The sequence below is a fragment of the Eptatretus burgeri genome, chromosome 4, assembly GCF_056783735.1.
Source record: "Eptatretus burgeri isolate ZD-2024b chromosome 4, Ebu_testis_v1, whole genome shotgun sequence".
NCBI lineage: Eukaryota > Metazoa > Chordata > Myxini > Myxiniformes > Myxinidae > Eptatretus > Eptatretus burgeri.
Genome location: NC_140964.1, coordinates 1,045,285 through 1,067,745, shown reverse-complemented (window position 1 = coordinate 1,067,745; position 22,461 = coordinate 1,045,285). Strand labels below are relative to the sequence as shown.

General features: G+C 45.7%; 2 protein-coding genes across 8 annotated transcripts in view; one reads left to right on the top strand and one right to left on the bottom strand.

Moving 5' to 3' along the window:
• The window catches only part of TSN (translin), a 47,227-nt gene extending 35,688 nt beyond the window's left edge, over positions 1–11,539 (bottom strand). The window contains exon 1 of one of the 3 annotated variants that reach the window (XM_085876636.1): positions 11,471–11,539. In XM_085876636.1, coding sequence (XP_085732762.1) covers positions 11,471–11,500 — 30 coding nt within the window. In that variant the 5' untranslated portion in view covers positions 11,501–11,539. The other 2 variants (XM_085876635.1, XM_085876637.1) reach the window with 2 other exon arrangements.
• Positions 10,840–22,461, top strand: part of CDC27 (cell division cycle 27) — a 70,572-nt gene continuing 58,950 nt past the window's right edge. Inside the window, exons 1-2 of one of the 5 annotated variants that reach the window (XM_085876616.1) lie at positions 10,840–10,861; positions 18,725–18,826. In XM_085876616.1, the coding sequence (XP_085732742.1) occupies positions 18,800–18,826 (27 nt within the window). In that variant the 5' untranslated portion in view covers positions 10,840–10,861; positions 18,725–18,799. Of the gene's footprint in view, positions 10,862–11,990; positions 12,141–12,166; positions 12,239–12,560; positions 12,590–18,724; positions 18,827–22,461 lie in introns of those variants that run through there. The other 4 variants (XM_085876618.1, XM_085876614.1, XM_085876615.1 and 1 more) reach the window with 4 other exon arrangements.

The following is a 22,461-nucleotide window of genomic DNA, read 5'->3' as shown; positions in this document are numbered from 1 at the left end:
GGACGGTCAGTACAAAAATAATTTATCTCGGCGTATAAGCAGGAGTGGAATTGTTGTGGGGCCGGGTCTCGGTGGTGAGCACGACCGCGAGGGGAGCAGTAGAGTCAGCTCCACCGAACACCCGGAATTTAGTTGGTACCTTTCAGATAAATCCGAAAGGTCACGGGTCCCTTATCAGACCGAGGATCGCCAATAGGTAAACCACATGGGATAGGGTCAATTGTCAATTTCAATATACCAAAATACCCACGCAGTCTTACTTCCGGGGAACCACACCCTCGGCCGACTCTGTCCGATCAGAGTCGCAGGTAACGGCTCGGATCCGGCGTAACCGAGCGGAGTTACCAGAGCCGCGCCGGACCAAATGAACAATTTGCTGCTTCGCTATTTTCCAACATGCACCATGCTAAGCCAATGAAAGAAACACAGAAACGAGCTGGTACATTCAACAAAAGGGGAATTTATTTACAACAACAATAATCGGGGAACGAGGGGAGCACGTAAGGGCAGGGTTATCCGAATATAGCAAGGCAAATAATGTACAAGGAACACAGGCACTTAACAGTTTCTACTTATCTATAGACGATATAACTGATCTATAGACGGGGCCCACAGACACACACACACGCACACACAAATACCCACAAAATGAACCTCAGTGGGTCTTCAATCAGTAGAGCCGGGCCGGGGTACCTGTCCCGCCTCGTGCAGTCACACCGACCCGAACCTCCACAGTGGGTCTCAAACCCACGACCTTGGTGTTGGCAGCACCAAGACTGCAGACCACTATCTCCACGATCTCCGCCTTTCCATGCTCGTCCCGACAACCACTCTCCCCTCTTTTGGAGGGAGTCGCTTCTTCTCCTGTCCACTCGCCTCCTGATTGGTCGGACCCATCGCGAGATTCCCTGGCTGTCTCCCATTGGACAGGCACACGTAGGCGGGGAAACTCCCACCATTCTGGGTGGAGTCCCGATCGGAGGCATTTGTAGCTCCGCTGACCTCCTCATCTCCGACCACGTGCGTAATGGCGATGGTGTTGAGTGGGAGACGGGGCGGGTGAGACGCCCGCTCCTTGCCGATTGGCCAAAGAGGGACGCCATGCCCATGTTAAACTCCGCCCACGCACCCACTTGCTCGCCGGCGAGCATGCGAAGAATGCCGTGAGCAGAGTGTTGTTGTGAAAGCGAAGATGGGCGTTGTTGTAAGTGATGTAACAATCCTAACTATAAAATAACTCCGCAGCGCACGTACAATTAATTCCCATTAGACTAGGGATAGGAGCCTAACTAGAAACACGTACTTACCGATATAACTGATCTCTAGGACCTGGCTGTTGTGTGCAGTAAGTTTCCAAATTCGTAACAGTATGTACATTGGACAACACTCACAATGCAAGAGGCAACCATGATATTTTACTGAACTCCAGCATGCCAGCATACAATGTAGAGAGAGAAACCTGGAAAATTGTGACCAATCGCAATGAAAAGTGCAACTTGGAATTCATAGTGCTTCAGAAAGCGGATGGGAAATTGAGACACCGTCATTCTTAGGAATGGTGACTTGTATACGAGTCAAAGCAAAGACTTCCAAGTTCATCAAGTCTGTCTCTAATTGAGTTTAGTGGGATACCGGAGTTTGGATGCCTTTCACGAGGCGTTCAAGATTTGGAGAGACGTCTGAAGTCGCGACTCTCAGGCAACGTCAGGAAGCCTAGAACTGTGGCTGGACTCCTTGCATGAACAAGTGCTGTCAAACAGCAAAATATTATTCAGTATAAATGCCGTTCGGCTTGGATACTTGTTCCTTGGGAAGTATTTGCTACAAAAGTAGTGAATCTGAACATTTTTAAACTTCAACTTCAGATCAAGGTCCCCTTGTAGTTCTATTCTATCAGCTCCATCTGTACATGAGCTGCAGGCCCTTCAACATCAACATGGAATGGAACAGAGAAGATTCTCAGGCTGGTTTCTTCTCTTCCGAAATCAGCAAAACAGGATCGGAATTCCTGGGTCAAGCCATCAAGCTCAGCAGCAAATCTGTTCCTTTGCCCTGGAGTCCATTCCCGAGGACTTTGAGTGGGGTTGGGAAGTGAGATGCGTTGTCTCACCAGAGCTGCGTGGTTGTAAAACTCGTGAATTGTACAACTCATGGTTGCACAACGCCACAGCCGGTTTGTTTTGAAAATATTTCATGTGGGTGTATAACTCGGGAATCAGTTGGCCTCCTTTGTGCAACTCAATGTTGAAGTCATTGAAATGCGCCATCACGTCGACAAGAAATGCCAAATCGGCAAGCTACTCTTCATCTTGTAAGCATCGGCAAGCCACTCATCACCAAACTCTCTTCCGACGGTATCCAAGGCCATCTCCACTCATGGCTCGCAGACTTCCTCGCCTGTCACAGTCAACGTGTGGCCCTAAATGGAGTTCTTTAATCCCCTCTTCCTGTCCAGGCTGGAGTTCCTCAAGGCAGCGTTCTGAGCCCTGTTCTTTTTCTGGTTTTCATTAATGATCTCTCCGACTCTCTGGAAAATCCTCTTTATATCCTTGCTGATGCCTCCACTCTCTGCCGTACCATCTGTCATCCCTCAGACCGGCAAGCAGCAGCTTCTTCATTCTCTGCAGATCTGGGTAAAATCACAAACTGGTCCAACACGTGGAACATGTCTTTCAATCCGGACAAATCTCACACTCTAACTATGTCTCTCTGAAAGGACTGTTTGGACCCCCCCCCCCCCACTCCCCATCCACTTTCTCAACAATCCTGTGGAAGAAGTCCTTTCTTTCAAGCTTCTGGGTCTCACCATCTGCCATGATCTTTCCTGGGAAAGTCACATTTCCAACCTGGTCTCCAAGGCCAGTCGCTGACTGGGAATTCTCCGTCGTGCAAAGTCCTTCCTCAGTTCACCTGAGCTCCTGACCACATACAAAGCGTTCGTCCACAGCCTGATGGAGTACTGCTCTCCCTTCTGGGCTGGTGCTCCTGCCTGTCACCTTTCTCGGCTTCATGCTGTGGAAACAAAGGCATTAAGGATCATTGGTATCTCCCGTGATGAGGCTGTCTTTGGACCTCTCACTCTCGCACCACAGCCCTGTCTGTGGTCTTTCTGTCTTCGACCATCTCCTCGCTGGTCTCGCTCCCCCTGCTCTGTCTGAGATTTCTCCCCACCATATTTCCGCAGGGTGCTCAAGGTCCGCCAACAACCCCCTTCTGGTAAAACTACCAAAATCACAAATCACTTCTCACCTTCACCCTTTCATTCCTCTTTTTTTCCTGCTTTTGGAATAAACTCCCTCACTCTGTTCAATCCCATTCTTCCCTCCAGGCCTTCAAAACGGCTGTTCACCACCACCACCTCTGTGGAAACCAACACCTCTCATCCCCCATCCAAATCCTCAATCTTTTCTATCCCCATTAATCCACCCCAAACCCACCTCCTTCAAACTCCCTGCTTTCCTTCCTGAAAGTCCCTGTAATGTCCATCTTGTACACCCCATGTTTCCCACCCCATCCCTCTCCCTTCCATAGATCTCCTAATGTCTCTGTTCCCCACTGTTTTGTCCTTCCCATTCCCGCCCCTCGTCTCATGTCCCCCTTGATGTGCGTTGTGTGTTAGCTCTCATACGAGCCTCGACAGGAAATACAAAAAAAAACAATTAAAAAAACAAACAAACAAAAAAAACATCGGTTGCAGCATCGGCCTCACTTTAATGTCCATAAAGGTTGATACCTCTTCCCCGAGATCATAGATTCAGATTAACATTTTACCCTTCCTGAGCCAAATACGTCGGACGAGATCTTGCTCATTCCAATCCAGGTCATCAAGGAAATTCCTGAACTGGCGAAGATTCAAAGCCCGAGGCTTGATGAAATTGATGTGCAGGTAACAACTGGGCCGATAACTCGCTTGGTGCAGAGGTTCTCCTGGTGTGTAGCACGGTGGAAGACAGTCAGTTATTCAGGATCCAAGCCACGTTCAGTGTTCTCTGCTTTAATCCGCACAACTAGACCAGTGTCAGAGCCTACCATAGCCTTCAACCCACCAGTTACAATACCACTCAATTTCTCCCACATGAGCTCGAATGCAGCTTTCACCTCTGAGAAAAGATCTCCCATCGTCATCCCTTTCGTTGATTGAAGGGCTAGCAGTTCCTTGATGACACTGAAATCAACATTGACTCCTCAGATGAAAATAACTAGTGGGCTGGGTCCATTTTATCAATGCTTTTGTCAGCAGCGATGGAAAAAGTGCTGAACTCTAATGCCTCCTTGCCCAATGACGGGCTGATGTAATGTGCCATTTCGTCAATTCTCCTGGGGATACCAAGCACGGGGGAAAAAAAAAGCTTTCAGTTGAACGAACAAGCACTCCTCCATCCAATTTTAGCTCACCTGGACTTTAATCCGGTGGGCTTATGCAATCGAGCAGTGTCCGTAGGTGAATGAGTGAGTGTGCGTGAACCAGTCAGTCAGTAATAGGCGAGTTAATTCATGAAAAAAACAACACCCTAACCCTCAACAACTTCTAACAAAAGGTTTTTCAGTGTTTTTCTTACCTACTGGGTGTTTAAAAAACAGAAAAAAAGTCTACCAAAATCTGATCACCGGAAGAAGGTTAAAACTGGGACAGTTCCAATATGGCCGCCGCTGACTGAAAAATGAAGAAGGTGGCTGTAACTTCCTTATTATTAGGTGTAGCACAATATTTTTTGTATCTAACCTAATGTTTTAAGGATCAAGGAATTCGTTGGTGCCAATGGATTTCTGACTTGGTCCATAGAATCGGTAAATCCAAGATGGCGGCCAATATTGTGGCCAACACTCCCAAACGATTTGATATAGCACAGTGGTTTTTGCTCAATTGTTTTCTTTATTAAATATTGCATATTTTGACCTTCTTTCAGCATAATTTTCTTGAATGTTGAATGTTTTTATTTTTGTAATAATGTCTGAGTTCAACACTGCCAAACAGAAGTTCAATGATCTCACATACACCAAAGTGAACAATACAAATATCCAACTGATGCCAGAAATGAAAGAGACACATCAGACCTTTCGAAAATAAACACAAAGCTGATTTTACGCTCACCTTTCAACTCTGACCCCTCATTGAGAAATATCATCAATAGTATTATTACGAATTTCGGCCCGTCCGGCGTGCGATCGGCCACGTAACTCAAATCGCGACACGTCGCCCACCGGAACGGACAATTTAGTCGTGACCCTCTTGGAACTACCGCCAAGGAGCGAGCCACGGGTGGGGGTTTAACCTCACCACAACCCAGTCCACATTCTACCCGCGCGAAATACGGTGAATCGCCAAATGTCGATATACCTAAGTGCCTGCGCGAGTAGCGTACCGAGGAGTTGTACCATGCTGCAGGTCGACTCCAGACACGAACCGCTTAAGCGGCTCGTTCCGTGCTGCAGGGATAACCGAGCGGAGTTATCGTCGACCTCGACGGTTCAGATTATTTACCGGGTGTTTTAAACCCACTATCAATCCCTTACGTGATGCAAGATGGAGCTTTCAATAAGGGAAAAAAAGGACGCAACGAAACGGGAAACAGTTCACACAATGCACATTTATTTCACACACACAAGCACGTAAGGCAGTAATGCAATGACACAAAATGCAACAAAAGCAAAAGCACTACTACCGACTATAATTATTTACAACACTTAAACAATTATACTTGTCGAACGGCGCCACAGCATTCATTCAAAAGCAAAGAAAAGACCTCCCCATAGGCAGGAAGGTAGACGGGGTCCGTGGACCAAATGTGCGCGGAACCTGGATGAGCGGCCAGGTCCAAGAGACCGACAAGGTCTTACCCGCATCCTCGTGACGCGATGGCGGGCAAACCGCAATGTCCGCGCAGCTGCGCCCCGACTCCGTGCCCCTGGCGTGGTCAGTGAGCCCTCTCTGGCGTGCTCCGCGCCAGCACAGTTGGGTCGACACCACGGTTAGGGTGGGGAATAAACGGGGCCACCGGCACTATCTCAGCGCGGATGGGGGGGGGGGAATCGTTGATGCTCAGGGTCGAGCGAGGGGAATGGCTGGCTGGCTTGGTCGCTTGTGAGAGTGAAGGTGGGTCGATTCCAACGACGAGACGAGCGCAGCGACGAGACGAGCCCAGCGACCAGCGACGAGACGACACCACACTCCAACTCTCCAACCTCGACGACGACCTCCATCTTCACTCGACCAGCACGCGTCGCCTTGTGCTCACGTCTTTATAGACCGGAGGAGGAGCCTGTATGCAGATTTTAGGATCAAAACGCGATTGGAGGCGGGGCCACGCCACCCTCTGTTCAGCCATTGGCGTGGCAAAAAGGGGCGTGAGCCTCTTTTGATCCGAATTCTCTCCCGTAAAGAATCCACAATCATCGCGCTTGGAGGCGGGGCCATACCGCCCGACGCTCGCCCATTGGACGGAGAAAAAGGGGTGTGAACCCTTCCTGATCCGAATTTCTCCCTGAGAGGAACGCATTCGTACCCACGGCTCGACGCTTTCGGCATCAATTACCGAACGGGCCCTGGACAGCACGACGTTTGGTGTTGACTGGTGGTGTGGTCGATGGTTGTAGAAGGAGATAGGCGAAGGTGGTGGGGGGTTTGCTGTGGTCGTTTGGTGGTTGGCGGGTGTCGTTTGGGAATGGCGGTGAAGCGATGTTTGCGGGATGGAGTTGTGGAGGTAAAGAGGCAAGGGTGGTGGTGTTTGAGTTGTTGGTGGCTTAATGGTCCAAAATAACAATAGAGAAAGAAAAATGGCTAACTCAAAGCGTCGCAGCCTGGATGAATCACACATATTCCCTCTAAACAACAGGTGTGGGCTAACTACACATGAACTTATCGATATATCTCACCTGAGGACCCTTTATGGTGCTTTGCGAATTTCCACAGCTGTAACAGTATGGTGGCGAAAGAAGACGTCAAGGTGCATGAATACGAATCCGTTGGGAGGAACAGCATCGACAGAAATTTGAGGACCAAAAAAATCTTGAGAAAGGCCAATAAGCCTCAACTAGCCTAAACCATCGATGACCATTGTAACAAGATACCATCAAGTGAAGTGACATCAGATGCTATCCCGAAGACTTAAAGATATGTGCTTGACGGAGGCTCCTTACTACGCAAGCTGAAGTGGAGGAGGGGAGATACTGATGGTAAAATAGCCAAGATATAAACTGACTTTACAAGGAAGCACTATGGGGCAGCAACTGCTGTGTTTGACGGGTATGCGGCAGGTCCCTCGATAAAGGATAACGCACACCAGAGACGGGGAAAAAAAACCATCAATTATCCGGTTGTGAACTTCACCAGTGAAACCGACTTTGAAGGGAAGCAGGAAGAATTCCTTTCAAGGGGAAGCAACAAGCAACAACTAATCAGCAAGCAACAACAATCAGTTGTGTGCACAATTGTTATTTCTTCATGCTTTCACAGCATGTGATTCAACGTCCCGTGTTTTTTGGTATTGGAAAGAAATCAGCCTTGCAAAAACTCGTGAAAGGTGATCCAGTCCTCCAATCCTGTGCAAATGCATTCACTTTACCAGGCAAGAACCGCACCGACGTCTAAAACCTCGGCAACCAAGCGATGGCTGCAATGTTTGGTGGGAAAAGTACATGTTCTCTGGCAGCATTGCGTTATAATAAACTCACTAAGAAAGTCATCTCTGCAAAATCATTTGTTCTGCCCAAACGTCTTCCTCCAACTGAGTCTTCCACCAAATTCCATCGTCTCAGGGTGTACTTTCAGACCCTGACATGGATGGGGATGCACAGTGATATTGATCCTTTGAACTGGGGTTGGAGACTTGAAGACAATTAACTTCTCCCCATAATGTCTGATATGAATGCTGCACCTGACACTCCGTTGAAAATGGTACATTGCAATTGTGCAACTGTCTGCAATACCCCCCCCCCCCCACCCCTGTTGCAGTTGCAAAAGATATGGGCTTCCATGTACTTCTGCATGTGCATCATGCCAACTTGCGTCCTGTGACAATTCACACAAGCAGCTTTCAGATGAACTCAAGGACAGTTTTGAGGACTAAACCGAGATGGTGAAAGAGTGACATAAGGAAGTTACAGCCACCTTCCTGATTTTCAGGGTCAGCTCCGACCATCTTGGAACTGACCCAGTTTTAACCCACTCCCCGGTGGTCAGGCTTTGGTAGACTTTTTTTTGTCGTTTCAAACACTCAGGTAAGAAAAACACTGAAAAACCTTTTGTTACCCTCGCTGAAGGATTCGGAAAGGGAATTGCATTTGGCTCCGTTTGTTTGTCTGTTTGTCCACACAGAACTTTCATGTTTTTCTCCACAACCGCTTGGCGGATTGAAACTAAATTTTCACCATTGGTGTGGCGACTCGCGTCGAATGTTTTAATGATAATAACGTCATAGGTCACATGGTGTGGCAGCCATATTGGAAAAACTTTGGACCTCCATCTGAAACCACACCAAGGAAAAAAATTGAAACTTGGTACACAGCAAGTACTCCTCGTGGGGAATGAGTGTGATTTTTATGAAGTCATAGGTGCCCTCGTTATGACGTCATAATTGCATATGTGGAACGCCACATTTGATCAGCATGGAAAATTTTGAGGGTCATCTCGGGATGAAATGGTGCACAGAAAAATTTCTCATGACGTCATCGGTCACGTGATTCAGCAGCCATATTGTTTGTTTTTTTTTAACCTTCAAAAACCTTCTCTGAAGTGGCTGAACAGATTGAGGTATATTGATCCGTGTATATCACAAAATGAAAGAGGGAATGGCATGACAGGATTTAAAGCTTCTTTCAAAAAATAATAATAGTAAAATAAATAAAAATCACCAGTGAAAGATATCCAAAACACGAAATAAAACGATCCAAGGCAGTGAGGATTTTGGAAGGGGATGTGCAGCTGCACTTGTGAGTGAAATGAGGCAAACACACACACACACACACACACACACACACACACACACACACACACACACACACACACACACACACACACGTTTCAGAGAACTGAAGGACAGTGAAGTCAGACCTCTCTGACGTCTTGCTCCTCGGCCAGGTTTCTGTATATGCTCATGAACATTTCTGTCACAGCCATTGTAACCTCGTCACCTCACAAACACACCAAACACACCGAACTCAAGGCCAAAGCCTCCCTCTCAAGTCGACAAAAGCACCGACTGAAGAACGTGCGAAAACACGAAAATTAATTTATACATTCTTCTCAAAATACATTTGCGCTTAATATCCGAATTCACAATGTACGTCAATAAATATGTGTGAAATTGGCGATAGGTTTACATTTTTTCACGATCAGAGGGAGAAAAAATTTTGTCAACTTCTGATTCAACCGACACCGCCATGGCCGCTAAACAATGCGTACAAACAAGTGCAGAGAATATCCGTTTAAATATTCGTGGGGGCGTGGATGACGTGGATGACGCGCTTCTTGGTGGACAAAATCCGCCTCGTCGGGATACCTTTCTATTACGGACATGCTCAACGTCTGGTTCCTCATCAAACGTTTCGTTGGAGTGCTTGCTCGAGTGCTTAAGCCGCTTGGCGAGCGCTCTATAAGCTGATTGGTCATTGAACACAGTCCAGAAATGCCAATGGCGGAAACCGATTGACGGAAACAAAACACTATTGAAACTTTCCTTGTTATGTTTATTAGGGTACCCTGTGAGTACAGGGTACCCTATTGTTTTTCTTCTGTTTATTATTATTCTTTTTCCGCCGGCATTTTGCGGCCTTTTTCGCTTTAAAAACCATTTCTCTGAGACACTTAGTACGATCGACACGAAATTTTCACCATAGTATGTATCTTTTTTGATAGCACACTCAGTTTATAATTATGACGTCATTGGTTACGTGTTGCGGGCGCCATCTTGAAAAAAAACGATAAACTTTGGACCTCTGTATCTCTGAAACCGTGCAATGGAAATTTTTTTTCGCTTAATACGTTTTACTAAGCTCCCTATGGGGAACACGTGTGATTTTTCGTGACGTCATAGGTGAAGCGATATACCGGTGAAAATTCAAGTAGAATGCCGCATAGGAAAAATCTGAATTTTTTTGTGCGTCATCAACTCCTCAAGTCACCGGCGAAAATGTTTTTCGTGACGTCATCGATGACGTAATTTGGCCGCCATCTTGTTTAAATTTGTTTTTATTTTTTTTTGTTTTTTGTTTTTTTTAATCTTCTTCTCCAGAACGGCCGGACAGATTGAGACGAAACTTTACAGATATATTCCCCAAGAGGTCCTTTTTCAAGTTTGTTAATTTCTTCTTGATTGGTCACATGATTTGGCGGCCATCTTGAAAAAACCCTAAAACCTTCAAACATCTCCAGAAGCGCTGGTCCGATGAAGGGGAGATTTCACAACTATATTCGGGACATGTATGCGATATAAGTTTGTTAATTTCGAATTGATACGTCACATGGTTTGGCCGCCATGTTGGATTTAAGAAAAATATTAAATAATGTTTTCTCTGGAATTCCTTAACCCATCGAAGTGAAAATTTGCAAGTGCCTTCTCCCATCAAGTCTGCATACACGGTAGAAATTTTTTACCTCAGAAGTCACATGGTTTGGCGGCCATCTTGGATAGAAAACGCACCTTTACCGATTAACACGAAACTTCACAGACGTGTTCCACTATACAGTTGGTCGCAGAATATAAATTTGTGATGTCATAGGTCACATGGTTCGGCAGCCATCTTGGATTGAAAAATAATAACTTTAAACGTCTTTTTCTCTGAAACGGCTGAACAGATCCAGGCGAAACTCCACTAGAATGACTGCCTCTCCATGACGAATAAAAAGTTTTCGCCCCCTTTTGAGGTACGACAGAACGTTTGGCAGCCATAGTAGATTGAAGGAAAAATATTAATTAATGTTTACTCTGGAACTACTGTATCAATAAATATGAAACATCAGAGTTATAATGGAACAGTCATCTGGAATGAAGGTTTGAAATTACAACTGGATCGGGCCCAGTGTTTGGCAGCCATGTTGGATTTAAGAAAATATTAAATAATGTTTTCTCTGGAACTGCTTAACCTATCGAAGTGAAAATTTGCAATTATCATCTACCATCGTGTATGCATACGTGGTAAAAAAATTATTACATCACAAGTCACATGGTTTGGAGGCCATCTTGGATTGAAGGATAAATATTAATTAATGTTTCCTCTGGAACCGCTGCTTCTATATATGCAAAACTTCAGATTTATAATTTAGTCGACATGTGAAACAAATGTTTAAAATTTCAATCTGATCGGTCACGCGGTTTGGCAGCCAGAATTATTTAATTATTTGAAACTGGTAGCCAGCAATAACGAAATTGAACGCTCTGTGCTGCCTGGTTCGTAGCTCGTCAGTCCCACGCCGTATCGAAACAGGGCTGTATTTGTATCACTCTTAAATAATGTTTTCTCTGGAACCACTTACCCGATCAAAGCGAAACTTTGCGACTGTCATCTGCAGAAAGGCCCATGTCGTATCAAAGGCGGACGGACTGGGTACCCGGTCATCACTGCCAGCATTTATAAAGTGGCAGTTCCAGTTATTATTATGATTATAGAATGAGTTGTTACGAGGAACATCACGGATAAGTTTGACCGAAGTTTTCACTTTTAATATTTGTTTATATCTTTATGTGTTTTCATCTCCTTGGCGAGAACACTTTTTCATGAAGAACATGTTAAACTTGGTGTTTGTGGCGGCCATGACGGTGAAGTTCGTACAGTGAGTTCATACGTAATCTGAACATATATGATGTGTTTTCCTCACCAACGGGTGTTTTTAGAATCAACTCAATGATTCTTGATACCAATGATAATTAGCGAAGATTTTAATTTGTTTTTTTTTTTAAAAGGGAAGAGGAAACTAATGACCATCCTCACCTGTGCCGTGAAACGCTCTTCCGGTTCGACGTATTTCAAAAAAAAATAAAAATTTAATTAAAACGCACGACTTACTCAAAATGTATACTTGTTTGTGTGATCGGGAAAAAGTAGAGGTTGAGAATTTCCCTGTCCATTATTCGTCCGGCATATCGAGGGACGTACCCTTGATGGGGTCCTTCCAAGGACCCACTGGCAGCGTTCGGAATGTTCTGGTCAGTAACGAACGGGATGTGATGGACGCGCGAACCCGGCGTCGTCGTGAAGATGAAGGACACGTCGTCGTGTCCTTCATCTTGCACCGCTTACTCGGGTTTTTACATGTTTTGTTTCTTTAACCTGCAATTCCGACCGTAGTGTCTGCGGTTACTTCACCCCTTTCGAACCGGATAGAACGAAGGTCTTATTATCAATGATGACTTCAAACCAAGTCCGAGGTTCAACACTTGGAGAACCCAAAGAAAGGGCGCAACGAAACCCCACACCGCCATTGGGTTTTATACCAAGCTGTTGGCTGTGAGAGTTAGGGTGGTGGTTTAGTGGTTCGGGTGGTGGCTTGGGATCCTAGGGTCCTGAGTTCGAGCCCCGTTGGCCGCTGAATTAATATACACCAAGAGGTTGACTCAGCCCGTCATCCTTCCGAGGTCGGCAAAATGAGCACCTGGTAAGGGGGACACTGCATCGGCGGCACAGCCGCGTCCCAACCAATGATGCAACCGGCAGGCACAGGCTGCACGAGAGAGTTAGAGAGAGAGTGTGTGTTAGAGAGAGAGAGTGAGAGTGAGAGACAGAGTGTGTGTTTGAGAGAGAGAGAGAGAGAGAGTGTGTTTGAGAGAGAGAGAGAGTGTGTTTGAGAGAGAGAGAGTGTGTGTTAGAGAGAGAGAGTGAGAGTGAGAGACAGAGTGTGTGTTTGAGAGAGAGAGAGAGAGGGAGAGAGTGTGTTTGAGAGAGAGAGAGAGTGTGTTTGAGAGAGAGAGAGTGTGTTTGAGAGAGAGAGTGTGTGTTTGAGAGAGAGAGAGAGTGTGTTTGAGAGAGAGAGAGAGTGTGTTTGAGAGAGAGAGAGAGAGTGTGTTTGAGAGAGAGAGAGAGAGAGTGTGTTTGAGAGAGAGAGAGAGAGAGTGTGTTTGAGAGAGAGAGAGAGAGTGAGAGAGAGAGAGAGAGAGTGTGTTTGAGAGAGAGAGAGTGTGTTTGAGAGAGAGAGAGAGAGAGTTAGAGAGTTAGAGAGAGTTAGAGAGAGAGAGTTAGAGAGAGAGAGTTAGAGAGAGAGAGTTAGAGAGAGAGAGAGTTAGAGAGAGAGAGTTAGAGAGAGAGAGTTAGAGAGAGGAGGGTGAGAGAGAGGAGGGTGAGGGTGTTGGAGAGTTATTGGGTTTTATAATGTTACATTTCCTTCAAAGTTACCTTGGTGGAAGAGCCGCATGTAAACCCGAACAGTTCTTATTCAGGTTTACTTACTTTAACAATGACTATCCCAACTTTAAACCCCAGATCTTCTTCTTTTGGCTGCTTCCATTCGTGGTCGCCACAGCGGATCATCCGTCTCCATTTCACTCTGTCCTCCACATCTTCCATTGTCACTCCAACTACCCGCATGTCCGCCCTCACCGCATCCATGAACCTCTTCTTTGGCCTTCCTCTTCTCCTCTTCCCTGGCGACTCCATCCTCAGCATCCTTCTCCCGATATACCCCGCATCCCTCCTGTGCACATGTCCAAACCATCTCAATCTCGCCTCTCTCACTTTGTCTCCAAACTGTCCTTCCTGCGCTGTCCCTCTAATATACTCATTTCTTATCCTGTCCATCCCCGTCACTCCCAACGAGAATCGCAGCATCTTTAACTCTGCCACCTCCAGCTCCGCTTCCTGTCTTTTTGTCAGCGCCACCGCCTCCAAACCATACAACATAGCTGGTATTCTTTCCCCTTCACTCTTGCAGATACCCTTCCATCACAAATCACTCCTGCAACTCTTCTCCACCCACTCCATCCTGCCTGCACTCTCTTTTTCACTTCTCCACCACACTCTCCGTTACTTTGTGCAGTTGATCCATAGTATTTAAACCCATCCACATTCCCCACCTCAACTCCTTGCAACCGCACCATACCACCACCCTCCCTCTCATTTACGCACATGCAGTCCGTCTTACTCCGACTGACTTTCATTCCCCTTCTCTCCAGTGCGTACCTCCACCTCTCAAGGCTTTCCTCAGCCTGCTCCCTACTCTCCTTACATTTCACTATGTCATCCGCGAACATCATAGTCCATGGAGACTCCAGTCTGATCTCGTCCGTCAACCTGTCCATCACCATTGCAAACAGGAAAGGGCTCAGTGCCAATCCTTGATGAAATCCCACCTCTACCTTAAACCGGTCCGTCATTCCTCCCGCACACCTCACCGCTGTCACACTGTCCTCATACATATCCTGCACCACCCTCACATACTTCTCCACCACTCCCGACTTCCTCATACAATACCACAACTCCTCTCTTGGCACCCTGTCAGAAGCTTTCTCTAAATCCACAAACACACAATGTAACTCCTTCTGGCCTTCCCTATACTTCTCCATCAACATTCTCAAAGCAAACATCGCATCAGTGGTGCTTTCCTGACATAAAAGCATATTGCTGCTCACAGATCATCACCTCTCTTCTCAACCTAGCTTCCACTACTCTCCCACAACTTCATAGTGTGGCTTAACAACTTTATACCTCTGTAATTTCCACAGCTCTGCACATCACCCTTGTTCTTGAAAATCGGAACCTGTCCACTTACTCTGGACTCCTGAGGGATCCTCTCACTTTCCAAAATTTTATTAAACAATCTGGTGAAAAACTCCACTGCCATCTCTCCTAAACACTTCCATGCCTCCACTGGTATATCGTCTGGGCCAACCGCCTTTCCACTCTTCATCCTCTTCATAGCAGTCCTCACTTCATCCTTACTTATCCACCGCACTTCCTGATTCACTATCTCCACTTCTTCCAACCTTCTCTCTCTCATTTTCTTCATTCATCAGCTCCTCAAAGTACTCCATCCACCTTCTCAACACACTCTCCTCGCTCGTCACCACATTTCCATTTACGTCCTTTATCACCCTAACCTGCAGCACATCCTTCGCAGCTCGGTCCCTCTGTCTGGCCAATCGGTACAAATCCTTTTCCCCTTCCTTTTTATCCATCTTCTCATACAGCTCGTCATATCCCTTTTCCTTTGCCTTCACCACCTCTCTTCGCCTTGCACCGCAACTCCTTGTACTCCTGTCTACTTTCTTCATCTCTCTGGCTATCCCAATTCTTTTTCGCCAACCTCTTCTTCCTTATACTTTCCTGTACTTCCTCGTTCCACCACCAAGTCTCCTTATCTTCCTTCCTCTGTCCAGATGTCACACCAAGTACCTTCCTCGCTATCTCCCTCACCACTTCTGCAGTAGTTGCCCAATCGTCCCACACCTCTTTACCACCATCCAACACCTGTCTCACCCCCTCCCTGAATTTCACGCAACAGTCTTCCTCCTTTAGCTTCCACCATCTGGTCCTTGGTTCAGCCCTCACTCTCTTCCTCAACCTCACCTCCAAAATCATCCTACAAACCATCATCCAATGCTGTCAAGCTACACTCTCCCCTGCCACCACCTTACAGTCTCTAATCTCTTTCAGGTTGCATCTCCTACTTAAGATGTAGTCCACCTGTGTGCACTTTTCTCCACTCTTGTACGTCACCCTGTGTTCCTCCTTCTTGAAATACGTATTTACCACCGCCATTTCCATTCCTTTTGCAAAATCAACCACCATCTGCCCTTCCACATTCCTCTTGTTGACACCGTACCTACCCATCACCTCCTCATCCTCTTTATTCCCTTCCCCAACATGCCCATTGAAATCTGCTCCAATCACCACTCTTTCTTCCTTGGATACACTCTCCACCACTTCATCTTACTCACTCCAGAAATCTTCTTTCTACTCAATCTCACACCCCACTTGCGGGGCATGTGCACTGATGACATTCATCATCACCCCTTCAATTTCCAACTTCACACTCATCACTCGGTCAGACACTCTCCTCACCTCCAATACCCTCGACATAATCCTCCTTCAGGATTACCCCGACACCATTTCTCCTCCCATCCACACCATGGTAGAACAGTTTGAAACCACCTCCAATGCTCCTCGCCTTACTCCCCATCCACTTGGTCTCTTGTACACACAGTATGTCCACCTTTCTTCTCTCCATCATGTCAGCCAACTCTCGCCCTTTTCCATAGTCCCAACATTCAAGGTTCCAACTCTCACCTACACACTTCTACCCTTCCTGCTCTCCCACTTCCTCTGGACCCGCCTTCCCCGTCTCCTTCTCATCCTTCGCCCAGCAGTAGCACAATTTCCACCGGTACCCTGCTGACCAACGGTACCGGTGACGGTCGTTGGTAACCCGGGCCTCGACCGATCCGGTATGGAAATCCGTTTTATGATCCGCATAATGATTTGGTGCTGGTTTTACGCCGGATGCCCTTCCTGACGCAACCCTCCCCATTTATCCGGGCTTGGGACCGGCACTGAGAGTGCACTAACTTGTGCAACCACAGTGGCTGGGTTTATTCCTACCCCCCTACCTACTGCCCCCATATTCCAATCACTATCCCAAGTTTCAATTTTAAACCCCAGATCTCCATTCCTACCCACTACCTCCCATATTCCAATCACTATCCCAAGTTTCAATTTTAAACCCCAGATCTCCATTCCTATCCCCCTACCTACTTCCCCCATATTCCAATCACTATCCAAAGTTTCAATTTTAAACCCCAGATCTCCATTCCTACCCCCAACCTCTTCTTCTTCTTCTTTCCGCTGCTACCTTTAGGGGTCGGCACAGCGGATCATCCGTATGATCCGCATAGTGATTTGGCAAATGTTTTACGCCAGATGCCCTTCCTGACACAACCCTGGTCACCTCTTATGACACAGGGATACATTACACCTATTTTAACCGGGGTATACACCGGCCCAGTACACTTGTACTCATTTCGCCGACCTCGGAAGGATGACAGGCTGAGTCAACCCCCTGGTGTATTAATTCAGTGGCCCAACGGAGCTTGAACTCAGGACCTTTTGGATCCCAAGCCACTGCCCTCACCACTGCGCAAACACCAGGCTCCCCTACCCCCAACCTACGACCCCCATATTCCAATCACGATCCCAAGTTTCAATTTTAAACCCCAGATCTCCATTCCTACCCCCCTACTACCCCATATTCCAATCACTATCCCAAGTTTCAATTTTAAACCCCAGATCTCCATTCCTACCCCCCTACCTACTACCCCATATTCCAATCACTCTCCCAAGTTTCAACTTTAAACCCCAGATCTCCATTCCTACTATCCCCATATTCCAATCACTATCCCAAGTTTCAATTTTAAACCCCAGATCTCCATTCCTATCCCCCTACCTACTACCCCCATATTCCATTCACAATCCCAAGTTTCAATTTTAAACCCCAGATCTCCATTCCTATCCCCCTACCTACTATCCCCATATTCCATTCACAATCCCAAGTTTCAATTTCAAACCCCAGATCTCCATTCCTACCCACTACCCCCCATATTCCAATCACTATCCCAAGTTTCAATTTTAAACCCCAGATCTCCATTCCTTCCCCCCTACCTACTACCCCCATATTCCAATCACTATCCCAAGTTTCAATTTTAAACCCCAGATTTATCCTGGTGTTGGCTTCGTGGTTGGGGTTGTGATTTGGGAATCTAGGGTCCTGAGTTCAAGCTCCTTTCGCTCCTGAATTAACACCAGGGGGTTGACTCAGCCTGTCATCCTTCCGAGGTGGGCGAAAGGAGTACCAGTGTAGCAGCCAAAAGGCTGCACATGAAGGGAAGGGGTATCAGCAGATTGATTAAATCTGGTATTGGTGTGGTGCAGGCATGATGGGCCAAACGGCCTCGTCCTGTGCCTTAATTCCTTGTAAAAAAAATCCTTGTAATCTCTTTATTCCTACCCCATTACCCCCATTGCAATCACTATCCCAAGTTTCAACTTCAAACCCCAGATCTCCATTCCTACTACCCCCATATTCCAATCACTATCCCAAGTTTCAATTTTAAACCCCAGATCTCCATTCCTACCCCCCCCTACCTACTACCCCCATATTCCAATCACTATCCCAAGTTTCAATTTTAAACTCCAGATCTCCATTCCGACCCCGCTACCTACCACCCCCATATTCCAATCACTCTCCCAAGTTTCAATTTTAAACCCCAGATCTCCATTCCTTCCCCCCTACCTACTACCCCCATATTCCAATCACTATCCCAAGTTTCAATTTTAAACCCCAGATTTATCCTGGTGTTGGCTTCGTGGTTGGGGTTGTGATTTGGGAATCTAGGGTCCTGAGTTCAAGCTCCTTTCGCTCCTGAATTAACACCAGGGGGTTGACTCAGCCTGTCATCCTTCCGAGGTGGGCGAAAGGAGTACCAGTGTAGCAGCCAAAAGGCTGCACACGAAGGGAAGGGGTATCAGCAGATTGGTTAAATCTGGTATTGGTGTGGTGCAGGCATGATGGGCCAAACGGCCTCGTCCTGTGCCTTAATTCCTTGTAAAAAAAAAATCCTTGTAATCTCTTTATTCCTACCCCATTACCCCCATTGCAATCACTATCCCAAGTTTCAACTTTAAACCCCAGATCTCTTTATTCCATCTCCCTCTGCTACCTCTCCTTCCCCACCCACCTCTCTCCCAAGCATCCCCATGTTGAATCCCAAGATGCCCGAACTCATCCCAAATTCATATCTTACAGAGCTCGTGACACGAATACGCAGCTGACGCAACTGCACTCTTCCTCTTCTCAAACTCCCAGGAGCGTCTTTACGTCATGACAGTGCTTCAGGAACCTGTGCAGGTATGCGGTACATTGACCGAGTTCATGTGATGGATTCAGCGATTGTGTCCTGACCGCATGGTTGTTGGATTTTACTTGGTTGTTCTGTTTTTCTTTTGAGCATTTAACAAAGACAAAGCTTTGACAAAAACTGTTGTTTTCCCACCGATCCTTTGGCTGCTGTTCATATCACATTTGTTACCTCCGCCACCGAAGGTGTAGGAGGTTATGTTTTCACCCCTTTCTGTTGCTTGCAAAATCGAAGATTTTTCAAGTATATTGGTCAGTCGATTTTGTTATTGTCTGTTCGTCTGTCTGTCTGCTGTCTACAGGTCTCAATTATAAACCGATCATCATGAAACTTTATTAAGTTGGAAGGTCTCCGTGTTATTTGCGGCCAAAAAAAGAGGATTCAGTCATTTTCACCCAAAAAAGAGGATTCAGTCATTTTCACCCAAAAAAGAGGATTCAGTGTCATTTTCACCCAAAAAAAGAGGATTCAGTGTTTTCACCCCAAAAAGAGGATTCAGTGTTATTTTCCGCCAAAAAAGAGGACTCTGTTATTTTCACCTCAAAAAGAGGTTTCATTGTCATTTTCACCCAAAAGAGGATTCAGTGTTATTTTCACCCAAAAGAGGATTCAGTGTTATTTTCACCCAAAAGGATTCAGTGTCATTTTCACCCAAAAGAGGATTCGGTGTCATTTTCACCCAAAAGAGGATTCAGTGTCATTTTCACCCAAAAGAGGATTCAGTGTCATTTTCACCCAAAAGAGGATTCAGTGTCATTTTCACCCAAAAAGAGAATTCAGTGTTATTTTCACGCAAAAAAGAGGACTCGGTGTTATTTTCACCCAAAAACGAGGACTCCATGTTATTTTCACCCAAAAAGAGAATTCAGTGTTATTTTCACCCCAAAAAGTGGATTCAGTGTTATTTTCACCCAAAATGGAGGACTCCATGTTCTTTTCGCACTCGCTTTGCCGATGTTGCTGTGGACTCAACTGCAAAAAATCCGGAGGGATCGCTATGATTTATTGTCTTTTTTTTTCCCTTGGAATGCCATGTTGAGGAATTTTTTTCCTTGGAAAAAAACTGCCATGTTAAGGTGTTCCATTACCAATCAGTTTACTATCGCCTGCCAAGCCAGCAGTTCCATGTCAACCATTTCGTTGGAGTGCTTGCTTGAGTGCTCAAGCTGCATGTTCTGCATTGCCAGTAGCCATGTCTGCTGAACCCAGAGCCGTTATCTTCGTCTGTGGTTTCTTGTTTCTCTTCTCCTTGAAGTATTGGTTTATAGCTTGTATCTTTTTTAACAAAGCATCTCCTTTGCTTGCTTCATCTTTCTCTTTGAACTCCCACTAAGTTCTGCCGAATCCAGTTTTTAACCATCTGTTAATTCAAACAGTAACTGTCATCTGACTGATTACGTTGCAAGACATTTGCATATTGGAATATGAGTTTGTACAATGTTCTTTTTTTTTCCTACAGACTTGTGATTGTTTCGTCAATAGTTTAGGTAAATTACTAAAATAATAGTGTTATTTGGTTTTTTTAATGGCCTCATGTGGGGGTTAAGCAAACCATTAGCATATTACGAATCGGCTCGTTCTAATATAACCGTAGTGGAGGTTGACATGATTGAAAGGTGTTGAGTTACTGTTTTAAAAGCACATGAGATGTGTGTTTCCCATTCACACTGTTCAACTTTTAATAGTGCTTTGAATGCGTGTTTCTGAATCGGCCCGCTCCCGGATTTTGTTGCAGGTTGTGACCATAGTACGGTCATTCTTGTTGTACAATCATTGTTTTATCAAGTATTGTCTGGCTTTCCACCTGCAACTAGACTCAACGGTCACGCAGCACTCAAGCAAAGAGAACACCACAACAGTCTTCTTCTTCTTCTTCTTATTCTTCTTCTTCTTCTTCTTGTTCCCTTTAGGGGTCGCCACAGCGGATCATCCGTATGATCCGCATAGTTATTTGGCACATGTTTTACGCCGGATGCCCTTCCTCACACAACCCTGGTCACCTCTTACGACACAGGGATATGGTACACCTATTTTAACCGGGGTATACACCGGCCCAGTACACTGGTACTCATTTTGCCGACCTCAGAAGGATGACAGGCTGAGTCAACCCCCTGGTGTATTAATTTAGTGGCCCAACGGGGCTTGAACTCAGGACCTTTTGGATCCCAAGCCACTGCCCTAACCACTGCGCCAACACCAGGCTCCGCAACAGCATAAAGCTTAAACCAGCACTGAAACACCCCGAACGATAACTCGTAACTGGAAACATAATATGCGAGTGCTGGATCTGGTATCGAACATTTTAGCATCAAATGTATTTTTCCCTGGGGCCTCGTTGAGCTTGGGCCCTGCATGCCCATGAGTTAATCCACCACTGCCAAAGATTAGATAAATAAACTTAATCAATTTTGAACAGTTATACAAATAATAAGAAGGAAAATAGCAATCAGAGATTGCAGACCCTCACCAGGACTTATTTTGTGTGGTGCTTGTGTACTGGTGTGTTACGTAATTAATAATAGACATAACTAGAACTGCCGCTTTATAAGTGCTGGCAGTGATGACCGGATAACAATACGTCCCGTTTTGATTGGACATTTGACCTTGACCCACGGCATTTACTATTATTATTCAATTTAGTTCAGAATGTGATTAAAATAAGTTCATATCAAATGGAAGACTGTAGGTAACTGTACTGCATTGGAGTCATCAGAAGGAACCTCAACAAGGAACAACCAAGCCAAGACGGAGTCATCATAAGGAATCTGGAAAGGATTTGTGTTTCAGCTGCTACTCCTCTACCCTCATACCCATCCAGATGCAACCAAGTGAGCCTTATTCAAAAATATCTCATAAAAAAGAACCCAGATTCAAAAAATTAAATAATTCTGGCTGCTAGACCATGTGTCTGATCAGGTTGAGATTTAAAACATATATTCCTCGGAAATACGAGATGATAATTGTGAAATTTCACGTCGACCAATGAAGCAGTTCAAGAAAAAGTTTTTGTTTTTAGCCGTGTCGCGTTGCGAATGCTGGCTCTAAGAGAGCTCTGCGTTGTCCTTCTTCTTGTTGTTCTTGTTCTTCTTCTTGTTCTTCTTCTGGTGAAGACAAAACCTTTCTGACGTGGCTCTTGGACACATTTGCCCTTGTTTTTTAAGAATTTCGTTCATTCAAATATGGCTGCCAGACCATGTGACCTATCAATTATTCATGAACACCCTGGTATCCCAAAGGCTTTTGGAATGTGTGTGAAGTTTCCCCTCGATCTGTCCAGCCGTTCTAGGGAAGAAAACTTTTAAAAGTTTTCGGGTTATTCCAATATGGCTGCCAAATCATGTGACCTATGACGTCATCGGTGGGAACATTTTGTTCCTCATGGAAAAGTGGTCAGAGCTGTAAAGCTTATCCTCAATCTGTTCAGCCGTTTCAGAGAAGATTTTTGAAGGTTTTTGTACATATATATATATATATATATATATATATATATATATATATATATATATATCCTCCTCTTCTTCTTCTTTCAGCTGCTCCTGTTAGGGGTCGCCACAGCGGATCATCCATATGATCCGCATAGTGATTTGACACATGTTTTACGCGGATGCCCTTCCTGACGCAACCC